Source organism: Hibiscus syriacus, unplaced genomic scaffold, assembly GCF_006381635.1.
Source record: "Hibiscus syriacus cultivar Baekdansim isolate YM2019G1 unplaced genomic scaffold, ASM638163v2 tig00009009_pilon, whole genome shotgun sequence".
Classification (NCBI taxonomy): Eukaryota; Viridiplantae; Streptophyta; class Magnoliopsida; order Malvales; family Malvaceae; genus Hibiscus; species Hibiscus syriacus.
The window spans coordinates 509,646-521,645 of NW_024062181.1; the positions used below are offsets into that span (position 1 = coordinate 509,646).

At 34.2% G+C, this 12,000-nt stretch overlaps 1 protein-coding gene across 1 annotated transcript; it reads right to left on the minus strand.

Moving 5' to 3' along the window:
- Nucleotides 1-441: 441 nt before the first annotated feature.
- Nucleotides 442-10,572, minus strand: LOC120202750 (protein SHOOT GRAVITROPISM 6-like). Its single transcript, XM_039203131.1, has 6 exons — nt 10,433-10,572; nt 10,257-10,322; nt 7,565-7,660; nt 1,199-1,273; nt 699-775; nt 442-646 (listed from the first exon to the last, which is right to left on the minus strand). Exons 1-6 carry the CDS (start codon nt 10,496-10,498, stop codon nt 442-444), a joined length of 585 nt encoding a protein of 194 aa, XP_039059062.1. The 5' UTR covers nt 10,499-10,572.
- Nucleotides 10,573-12,000: the final 1,428 nt, after the last annotated feature.

A 12,000-nucleotide genomic window follows, 5' to 3' on the forward strand; every position in this document is an offset into this window, starting at 1 on the left:
TTAAAAGTTATAAAAGAGTTAGTAAATTCGTTATATTATTACAAAAAGGTCACTATAAAATTATAATAAGTATAAACTTTTGATAAGTTTATGATCATTTTGTAACAATTTAATAAAATTTAATAACTATTTTGAAAGTTAAATAACCCAAAAAGATCATTTAAGTATAGTTCAGTGACCTATGATATACTTTACCCAATAATAATGAAAAAAAGAAAGTAGCGGTAACGCTCTGAAAAGGCGCGTAAGGTAACGTAACCCGGCTGTTATTATTTATTCCTTACAATTGAACGTCCCATGCAAGAAAACACCCTGGACTTTCTCTTCATTAGTCACAGTCTCCAAGTAACGCAAAAGAAATCAAATTCGAAAATCGTAACGCCGCTTTCAAGAAAAGTCTCGAATTTTCCTCTGGAAACCATTGGCTTTCGTGTTTGGAATTCAGTGAATCTTTGCTGAGGTAATAGTTCCGGGAGAAGGATCAACGGCGGTTCCAACGGCGGTGACGTTAACGGCGTCGATGGTTTCGTTGTACGTCGGGGATTTGCATCCCGATATCACTGACGGGACGCTCTTCGATGCTTTCAATTCGTTCAAAGGAATATCCTCTGTTCGTGTTTGTACAGATTCATCCACGGGAAGGTCTCTTTGTTATGGCTATGTTAACTTCAGTTCACTTGAGGATGGTGCGTTGAGACCTTACGTTGATTATCATGTCATCCCAGGTCTCTTGATAGGAAGGATTCAACTTGAGATCTTCTGGGTCACTGAGGACCTGTGAACAGTTGAAAAGATAAGAGAAGATGACAACTAATTGGTCTGACAATGGTAATCTGATCCAACTGGAACAACCATGTTATAACAACCATGGTAATCAGATGAATTGAAAAACTGATTTCAGCCATGAAAGGGTGAAAAAGTAAATATCCATGCATTTGGGCTTCACATGCCTTTATCCTTTTCTCGTACATCTGACCAGAGAAACTGCTTGCATATGACAATCAAGTTATAAAACTAAAGATCGCATGAAACACGAGAAACTCAATGTTTTCTTCACAATTTTTTAAGTGTTAAATTGTCCTACTCTAAGTAGAGAATTCTTCCAATCCAAATTGAACATGAGCACAATTTGCAGTTGCTTTAACTTGTTAATGTCAATAAGTGATATAATTTAATTCAAGTGATAAAATATGCTTACTTTCAAAATCTGAGTTGCCAGCTCCTCCCTTGCCAAAGGATTGTGCAGAAGAACCACTAAGCGTGCAAACAGCTCCTGAAGTTATAAGTAGGATGAAAGAGATTTACTTTCATAGATACAAAACCAAAGCAAACTTATTAGACATCATATATGATTAATGTTGGTAATGCTCAATTTGTAACAGTTTTTAAAGGTTTTTAATTCTATGTTTAATAGAATTAAATTGTGATTTGGAAGTGACTATTTTGCCCTCACTATTTAGCCTATAAATAGAGGGCAATTTCATTCACTTTGAGATATCCCAAGCAAACATTTGCTTTGAAACACTCCTATCTTTTGAGTGTTGTTTGAGTTGAGAGAAGAGCAATACCACCAAGTTCACTCCAGTTTTCGGGTGTACGAATTCTTGGAGAGCCGTGTTAACCTCAGGGGGTTGTTCGTCCATTGTAGCGATTACACACATCGGGGCGAATTTGCTTCTAAGGCAGTGGATTACCACGACACGGTTATCATTCTGATTGATTATTTTATTTAATATTTTTCAGTCAGTGCTAACGCCTCGTTTTGCAGCAGTCTATTTTACTAACAATTTAGAAGCAAATTCTTATACTGCTGTTAAAAGAATATTTGTCTTGATTGATCATCGTTACAAGGATCTTTAATCCGAGTTCAGGTTTGATCTATCATGTTAAATGTTACATGTCTAATCTTTTACGAGAAACTGGCAATCAAGGCATGTGGGATGAAGTGTTTGTTGAGTATGGATTAGTCATGGCAGTAAACGTAAAGATGTTCGAAGGTATTTGGGATGAAGGGTTCTTCCCATAAATATGCTAGGAAGTATGTTACATTTCCATAATGCATACGTTTTATTATAATAATGCATACGTTTTATTATAATAATGCATAATAATGATGTTTAAAACATATGCACGTTAGCAATTAAAGTCATTAAATATTGTTTTTAACAAATGATATTTATTGGTAAGCATGAATATGTTATAATCATTATGACATTATTGATATGCTTTAATCATTGAAACGATTGGTTTATTATTAAAGGTGTAAAATCATGTTTATATATATATTAGATTGCCAATGTTACGCATGTACCATAATTGAATATTAGTGGTATATTCAATGCATTAAAGAATGAATGCACATAAGTTATAAAATTTATGATGGTAACTTATGTGAATAAATGTTTTTTACGTTTTTATTGTCTGCATTTATAAATGCACAATAACATATTTATCATGTGGTTTGGGAGATTAAAGTTATAAATGACTTTAAATTGGATTTATATGAAAATCCTTTAAAGATGTTTGATTAATTTTTGTAACATCATAATCAAGGAGAAATGATTTTTAGAATTCATGGTTGTTTAAACGTTTAAACCGTTTTTGAATATATACCTATATTTTATTGCTATAGTTTAGAATATAGTAAAATAGGTATTTGGGAAAACGTTGATTTCAATGCTAAGATGCTTTAGATGCTATAATGATATGAGTTATAACCACCGTTAGCATAATGAGAATTTATATATTTATTAATATGCTATAACGGTTTCACTAATGTGATTTTTGTAACTCATTATGTTGTTATATTAAAAGGAGCATGTTAAAAGGTGTTGTTACATGAGTTAAAGGTGAGTAACATCTTTATTTACTAATACGTTTGGGTTGAAACAATTCTATGCATTTATTATAGCTTTAAATATTGGATTTATATTACTTTGTAAATAAGTTTGAATTGAAACGTTGAATAATTTTAATTGGCCATTATTTGTGCAAATTATAGCTTTAATGGTGTTTATTTACAAAGTAATATACAGATTGAAGTATTAGCCGATGGTGGTTTCACTCGTTCTCGTTTGGGTCTTGGTTCACGAGAATGTTGAAATTGGTTAATTTATTATTATTATAATAAATTTTGAATTGTTATTGAAATGCCCATTTGTTATATGCATGGTGAAAGAAACCTTTAATGTGCATTAAGGTTAATCAATTTAAATGCAATAAAGCTTTGCATTAATATTTACATGAAACTCATGTTTTCACATTTAGTGTTGCAGTTTCATGATTTTTTTAATCTTAAGCATGAATGTTAATTATAATCATTATATTTAAATGGTTTTTAAGTTTCAATAGGAGGTTGAACAATTTATTAAATAGTTATATATATGTTTGTTAATAGCTATATAAATGTTGGTGTTTAGTAAATGTTCAATTTTGAAACTTATATGCTATAATCAAGAAGTGACATGATTATAATGTTGATTAACATTTTTGTGAGATAATGCATGTATGATTGGTTAATATGTGGAAAAGATTAACTATTTATTTTCATGTGGGAGTAAGATTATTCAGTTTCTGAATATTAAGTTGAAAATAAATTTTATCATACTGATAATTTCTTTTGAAATATTTATAAAGATAACAGGATGGTTGTAATTTTGGAGAATCATGAAGATGATGATGCAAAGAATGAAGTTGCATGCATGGTGAGAATGAACAAGTCTATTTGGAATTGTGATTCTACCTGTGAGGTCAGATTGTTTAGACTTGTTGCCTGTTAATTCATGCCTTTTAAATACATGAATTAGATTGCATGAGCCTTTAAGATAGTCTTTAAAACTCAGTGGATACTATAAAATGAGATAAAACCGCTATTAAAGACTAAGGTAGTACTACTAAGGCTAAGGCAGTAGTTTGAGCCCAAAATTTATATGCTTAATAAGATACTATTGTGAGAAAATTCACAAATGATTTATTGGAAAGAAGTGTGATGAGTATGAAAGTGCATGTCTAGGATTGGTTCTATGAAGACTTGGTACTTAAGCGTGCCTAGTGCACCACCTCTCTTTCATAGAAACCTACCTGGTGCATTGTTCATTACTATGCTCACTATTCCAATACTATGACAAGATAAAAACTCTTACAAACTTAGTGCAGAAGTTAAAAGAGTAGAGATTAATTTGGTTGAGCGGAATACCAAATTTAGTCATAGTAAATAAAATATATGATGATCTCTTTAAGGATAATATGTTGAATATCATGAATGAGTATATGATATAATCTATTGCTACTAAAAGTGTGTTGTAGCTATTAAATCTCTTTAAGTGATTTTCCTAAGTAAAGGAAAGAAAAGAGATTATTTATTTCATAATGGTTTATGCATTTTAATCTTAATGATTTATAACTTCTCAAAACTTTGAGAATATAATTATGTGTAAACAAAACTTAAGTTTATTAAAATATAGTTTTATGGCTAAAACTCATAACAAACTTTACTCTAGTATGATTGAGTATTTGTTTACATGTTTTACAAGACACTTATGGATATCCTAAAATGTTAGAAATGTGGGGGTGTCTTAAAATGTAGATTAAATGCATAAACTCAAATAGAAAATATTCTATCAACTTCTTCTAGTATTCCTGCTAGGCCTTCTCAAGAAATTGATTTCGAGACTAGAAGAAGTAAAAGGCTATTTGGACCAAATTTTATCACTTCCTTTATTTCTGAGATAAATGATTTAGACTCTCTTTCTGATCATATAGCTTAAATATTATATAAGGATCCTAAAAAGGCTATAAGATCTATCGATACTAGTTCTAGAAAAGCACTATTAATGATGAACTAGAATCGATAATGTCTAATCATACTTGGGAATTAGTTGACTTGCCTAGAGGATTTAAACCAATCTGTAGCAAATGAATCTTCCGGAAGAAAATGAGACCAGATGATTTGATCCAGTGGTACAAGTCAAGGCTAGTTGTCAAAGGGTTCACTCAAAAGTTTGTTTTAAACTACTTTGATTCTTACTCTCCCATTATGAACATCTCAACGATCCGTGCATTATTTGCACTAGCCTCCATTCATAAGTTGCAAGTACATCAAATGGATGTTAAGACTGCATTTTTGAATGGAGACCTAGATGAGGAGATCTATATGAGAACAATGGTACAAGAAATTTCATAAAACTATACTTAGTTTTGGTTTTGTTGTGAATGGTTCGGATGCTTGCGTGTATTCGATGATGTTTGATACTGATTGCGTCATCATAAGTTTTGTATGTTGATGACATGTTGATTTTCAGTTCTAACATTGAGTCCATTAACAAAACAAACGGTTTCTTGTCCACTAAATTTGAGATGATGGATCTGGGAGAAGTTGATGTAATCTTAGGAGTCAAAATTACTGGAAAGGGATTTTCTTTATGTCAAGCACACTATCTTGAGAAAGTGTTAAAAAAAATTTGACAGTTTTGACGTCGTCCCTGTTCGAACTCTTGTGACACTAGCATATATCTCTTTAAGAATAAAGGAAGTAGCGTTTCCCAAACATAATATGCTAAATTAATCAGAAGCTTAATGTTCTTAATGAACTATACTCGGCCTGATATTGCTTATGTTGTGAGTTGACTAAGTAGATATACTCATAATCCGAGTGGTGAACATTGGATTGCTCTTAGATGCTTACTGAAGTATCTTAAGGGTACTTTGGATTGGAAACTTAAGTTTGTTGGCTATCATGCGGTACTGGAAGGATATTGTGATGCCAACTGGGTTTCTGATAATGATGAAGTAAGCTCTACGAACGGGTATGTATTTACTTTGGGTGGAGCAACAATCTCATGGAAATCATCGAAGCAGACTTGTATTGCTCATTCTACCATGGAGTCAGAGTTTATAATTCTTGACCTAGCTGAGCAAGAAGCCGAGTGGCTCGGAAGCTTGTTAGCAAATATTTTGTTATGAGGAAGACCGACTCCTCCGATTTCTTTGTTGTGTGATTCGCAAGCTATGATATGTGTACAATGGTAAGAAAAGACACGTTCGCATAAGGAATGAATCAGTTAGACAATTAATAAAGAATGGAGTGCTCTCTTTAGAGTATGTGAAGTCGGAAAGGAACCTAGCAGATCCTTGGTCCTAGATTCGTCGAGGGGGATGGGCCTAAAGCCCATTGGTTGAGGAATTCATGGTGGATACCCAACTTAGTTATCTAAGTTCCATGTGGTCAAACGAAACCATGGAAAGACTCATAGTGCACATTCCTACTGCCTATCCCTATGATGAATAATGTGCATGCCCAGGATGAGCTTAATTGCTCTTAATAAATTCATAGCCCAGGCTTTGGGTGGTCTTAGTGAGAAAGACTTGATGAATTTACCGATTTTGGTTGAATATCTATTCTTAATAAGTTCATAACCCAGAGTTGAGTGGGTAGTTCTAATCGCGAAGGACTAGATGAACTTACCGCTTGAGAGGATGAGTTTTATTAAACTCTTAATGAATTCAAACCCAAGAGGTTCCTAGTGAGAAGGACATATTGAATGGGAGTTCCTAGTGAGAAGGACATATTGAATTCACCGAATTATGAGGCTGAATATTTATTCTTAATGACTTCTTATCCAGAGTTTGGGTGGTTCATTAATAATGAACTTGAAGAAAGTCACCATACTCTTTGTGAGGTTGAGCTATTATAAAAGCTCTTAATTATTTCATAGCTCAGTTTGAGTGGTTTATGTTGATATAAACTTGATGAAATAACCTACGTAAGTGAGAAGGATTAGCCACCTTCTATGAAAAATGTTGGGCCATTTTTCTAGTACACTTATTAGAATCCTGAGGAAAGAGGGCTAAACATATATACGTTTTTGTATATATTCTTTGTAGACACATCGAGAACTTTGGTGGATGAAGGGGTTAGTTGTGTGTTATGAGTTTACCCCAATATTAGAAAGTTCCAGACTAGTTTCACTTATCTAAGAGAAGGATTGCTCATCATCACTATGTACTAGTTCCAGATACGTTCACTAGTGCTTAAACAACAAATCTCGCTATTGCTCTTCTCATGTTTTTACTTCATTGCTCTCATCTTTACGAAAGAATTCTTTCGCATTAGTGGGGGAATGTTGGTAATGCTCAATTTGTAACAGTTTTTAAAGGTTTTTAATTCTATGTTTAATAGAATTAAATTGTGATTTGGAAGTGACTATTTTGCCCTCACTATTTAGCCTATAAATAGAGGGCAATTTCATTCACTTTGAGATATCCCAAGCAAACATTTGCTTTGAAACACTCCTATCTTTTGAGTGTTGTTTGAGTTGAGAGAAGAGCAATACCACCAAGTTCACTCCAGTTTTCGGGTGTACGAATTCTTGGAGAGCCGTGTTAACCTCAGGGGGTTGTTCGTCCATTGTAGCGATTACACACATTGGGGCGAATTTGCTTCTAAGGCAGTGGATTACCACGACACGGTTATCATTCTGATTGATTATTTTATTTAATATTTTTCAGTCAGTGCTAACGCCTCGTTTTGCAGCAGTCTATTTTACTAACAATTAACACCTATTACCTCAGGATTTGGAATATCGCTGCGAGATTTACAGTCATCAACTATATTATTGTTATAAGATCTATGTCTGCATAATTCTGCAATGCATATGCATACCTGGGTAGCAGAATAAATGACCACTCATAAAATTTATTGAATTCTGAACATTAACATAAAAGGTGTGCCACGCACAAAACAATAAGATAAAGCCTAGAGGAAACAGGAAAACATAGAGTGGCAGTAAAGCAAAAGACAAAAGTGCAGTGGATTAAAGATGGAGATAAAAACTCCAAATTCTTCTATTCGACGATTGCATTTAAAAACAAGAGGGAAACTATTCGTGTTCTTGTTGATGATCAAGGCAATAGATTGGAGACCTTTGAAGCAATGTCGAAAGAAGTTATCTCTTTTTATTCGAATCTGATTGGTACAACTGATAACAGGGTCAAAGACATTGATCCTAATCTCCTTAAAGATCTTCTCAATTACTCAATGCCATATGGTGCTTCATCTAGCCTTGTTAAGGAAATTACCAGAGAAGAGATTCAGAAAGCTGTATTCTGCCAAGGCAATGATAAAGCTCCCGGACCTGATGGCTACACTCCTTTTTTCTTCAAGAACTCTTGGAATATAGTGGGTGAGGATGTTGTTGCTGCAGTCAAATTTTTCTTTCTCAAGACTACAATTCATCCTGCTTTTAACTCTACTATTATTGCTCTTGTTCCAAAAATTCCAAATCCGAGTGCAATTAAAGACTATCGGTCAATCTCTTGTTGTTCTGTAATCTACAAAATCATTACTAAAATCATTGTTAGAAGATTGACAGATTTTCTCCCCGAGATTATTACTCTGAATCAAACGGCTTTCATCAGAGGCAGGAGCATTATAGATAATACCCTCCTTGCTCAGGAGATGGTTAAAGGTTATGGAAGAAATTCCATTTCCCCGAGATGCGCTCTGAAGATTGATCTTCATAAAGTTTTCGACTCCATTCACTGGGGATTTATCATCCAAATTCTTAAAGCTCTCAATCTCCCTCCTGTTTTTATTGAATGGATTGAAGCATGTTTCACACAACCAAGGTTTTCCATTTCTTTTAATGGAACTTTAATAGGCTATTTTAAAGGTGCTAGAGGCCTAAGGCAGGGAGACCCTCTTTCCCCGTATCTTTTTGTTCTTGCAATGAACATTTTATCCCGAATGCTCAATTTTGCTGTCGAAAGAGGAATATTTGGTTATCATCCTAAATGCAAGAAAATTGGTCTTACTCACCTCTCGTTTGCTGACGATTTGCTGATCTTTTGTAAAGGTAATGTAGATTCTGTTGTTGGTGTGCTTACTATTCTTGACCGATTCTATGAAGTCTCTGGGCTTAAATTGAATCCGGCCAAATGTGAGATTTTTGCTACGGGGATTTCTACAAGAACCATTGATAATTTAAAGATTATTACGGGGTTTCAGATCGGAAGTCTTCCTGTTCGTTATCTTGGTATTCCGCTTGTCTCTCGCAAACTTACTGAAAAGGATTGCCAAGCTTTAATTGATATGATCAAGCTAAAACTTCATCAATGGTCTAGCAGAAATCTCAGTTATGCAGGCCGATTAGAGCTCATTAGATCAGTCTTATTCAATGTTAGCAATTATTGGTGCAGACAACTTGTTCTACCATCTTCTATTCTTAAAAAAGTTGATCAAATCTGCTCTAGGTACTTCTGGAAAGGTGCAGATAAATCTGCAGCTGGTGCTCGTGTGAGTTGGGATAACATCTGTACTTCCAAATCAGAAGGTGGCCTTGGATTGAAGAACATTAAAACTTGGAACAGAGCTTGTCTCATTCTTCTAATCCGGAAAATATTAGCAGGAAACGGTTCTCTGTGGGTCGCTTGGCTCAACGCTTATGTCTTTAAGGATCGGGATTTTTGGAACTATCAAGCAGCAGCTAACTTAAGTTGGAGCATCAAACGGATCTTAAAAACAAGGGCTGAAGCTCGTCCATTAATTTCTGCAGGTTCTGCGCAAGTCAAGGAAATTTGGGACGTGATTCGTTGTAAAGGGCAGATTGTTATATGGCACAAACTCATTTGGTTTCCACTGCATATTCCAAAGTTTAGCTTGATTGCTTGGATGGCTTTACTCAACAAATTGCCTACAAAAGACCGACTTCTTAGAATGGGAATTAGCAACGACAATACTTGCGTTAACTGCAGCAATTCTTACGAGTCAAGAGACCATCTTTTTTCACAATGTACACTGGCAGTGGATCTCTGGAATTTAATTCTGAAACTTAATGGGATGCAGTCCTCTTTCTTACCATGGAATGAAATGGTAACAAAGGTTTGTTCCTTATGGAAAGGAAGGTCTTTGCTTACTACCATCCTGAAAATTTCCTGGACTGCAGTTATTTATATTTTGTGGCAAGAGCGAAATCATAGAATCTTCCAAGGCCGTAGTAGAACGATTGATTGCTTGCTAAAGGAGGTTAAAGACGTCGTTGGAATCCGTCTTAGGGAAATAATATTAATAGACTTGATTGTATTAACTTAAAGCTTTGTAATGCTTGGGGTATAGGCTAGCCGATCATTTTGTATAGGCTGTTTGTTTTGATGTTGATTGATTGATTGGTTGTATCTTAACTTTGTTTGGGTAATAAAATCAAAATTATCCAAAAAAAAAAACAACATAAAAGACTTAAATCATTTAAGATGTATCTTACAGTGGCAACTGCACCAGTATAAGCCTGAGGAATGATCATTGTCAACAGAAATGGCCAAAGAATGTGCTGCATAAAAACTAGATATCAACTAAACGGAACTTTTTTTCTGTTAACTTTCTCTAGGAAAGACCCTTCATTAGAGATTTAATGGTTGAAGAAAGGAGAAATCAGTATACCTCCATTTCGGGAATTGTGATAGTTACAAGCAGAAGACCTTTTTCACATATTGCTCTTAATTCCATTCGAGAAGTTGACCTTGTGTTCACCTAAGAAAACAATAACTGATGGTACATCTAACATGACATACAAGATTATACTTTACATGATCCTGAGAATTTGTTAAAGAAAAAATCCGGCAAGCAGGATTCAAATTTGAAGGTTTGAAAGACATCTAAGCACTCTAGCTGGTTCAACAAATTAATGTGAAGCCTTCACCACAATCAACTATCATAAAAGCAGAAGGATGAAAAACTGATAAGATATAAGAACATATATTTGATTAATAGCACTATGAATTGCATTCTATAAAACTACATACCAACATACCTCAGAGAGATCCTTTCGGATGCCTAAATTTTGCTCATCTAGCAAGAATTTTACAGTATCCACTAGCAAAGCCCTCTTATTGTGCCAAGCTTCAGATGACCTTAAATGAAATGCAAGGAAGTCATGCAAGATAATGAATAAACAAAATTACGAGACAAAAAGAAATAAATAAACCCGGGCAAAGATGCTTCAAAACACAGAGGGCGCCAAAAGTTAGAGGTTCTTCCTTTAATCTACATTTCTGTTAGCAAAAAATAAACAAATAAAAGAAAAGGTAAGTCAAAACATTACCTATTTATCACCACTATTCAGAAAACAAAACTGGATCTGTGTACTTATCTAACAATGATGCACAAACGGTTTAACCATTGATGTGGTATCAATAAGAAATGTGTATACATACACTCAGAAAAAATAAAATAAATCCTCGGGGTATACAGAGCCAACCGTCAAAAAGCAACGCTGTACTTCATTGTATGTCTGCAATGCAGTATAACAATAATGATGTCGAAAAGGAAATGGAACCAAATATCAAGTAGATGAAAAGAACTTGACGTGCTCAAGTACAAACACTATTAGCAAAAAATAGCCAGCATGTAATCTTACCTTCAGTCCCACAGAAAATTTTGAATGCTCTTTGCTGTCATTATTCACGCAGATGACAGGGAGGAGTGTGCATAATATGACTGTAAGCTCCTGCAAAGAAAACATGAAACATCCACCAAGAAAATAAATAAATAAATTGACTCTCATATAGTACCTACAAAAAAATTAGTTGAACAGAAATAGGGAAGAAAAACAATAACGGATATGAATTGTAATGAAAAATTATTAACGGGAGTAGGTACAAGTCAACAAAATTAGAAGAGAAATAAGGGCTTTAACTCAAAAATCAAGCAAAGGAGGGCCTGTTTCTGAAAGTAAGGAAGCATTTAGCAGATTATATAGACTACAGGTTGCAAAAAGTGTAACAACCCGGAAAAAAAATTATATTTAAGCAATTTGGTGAAATTTGGAGATTAAATTACAAGTTTCAGAACTTGTAGGCTGTTTTAGAAGTTGAAGAAAATTCAGTGACCTAACCCTGAATTTCCCCTTTTAGTGTCAGCAGCAATATCCTTATATGCTTCAATTTGGGTTCTGGTTTCACACCAGAACAAATACTCACACATTTCCTCCCCCGTACCCCTACTTCCAA

What these genes read in the sequence shown, in the direction of transcription:
- LOC120202750 (XM_039203131.1), bottom strand. Translation starts at nt 10,498, where the DNA reads ATGGAATTAAGAGCAATATGTGAAAAAGGTCTTCTGCTTGTAACTATC. An exon ending in ATACTGGTGCAGTTGCCACT is followed by an intron (nt 7,661 to 10,256) that starts GTAAGATACATC and finishes TCTGCTACCCAG; the next exon opens with GTATGCATATGCATTGCAGA. An exon ending in GACATGATAATCAACGTAAG is followed by an intron (nt 647 to 698) that starts GTCTCAACGCAC and finishes GCCATAACAAAG; the next exon opens with AGACCTTCCCGTGGATGAAT.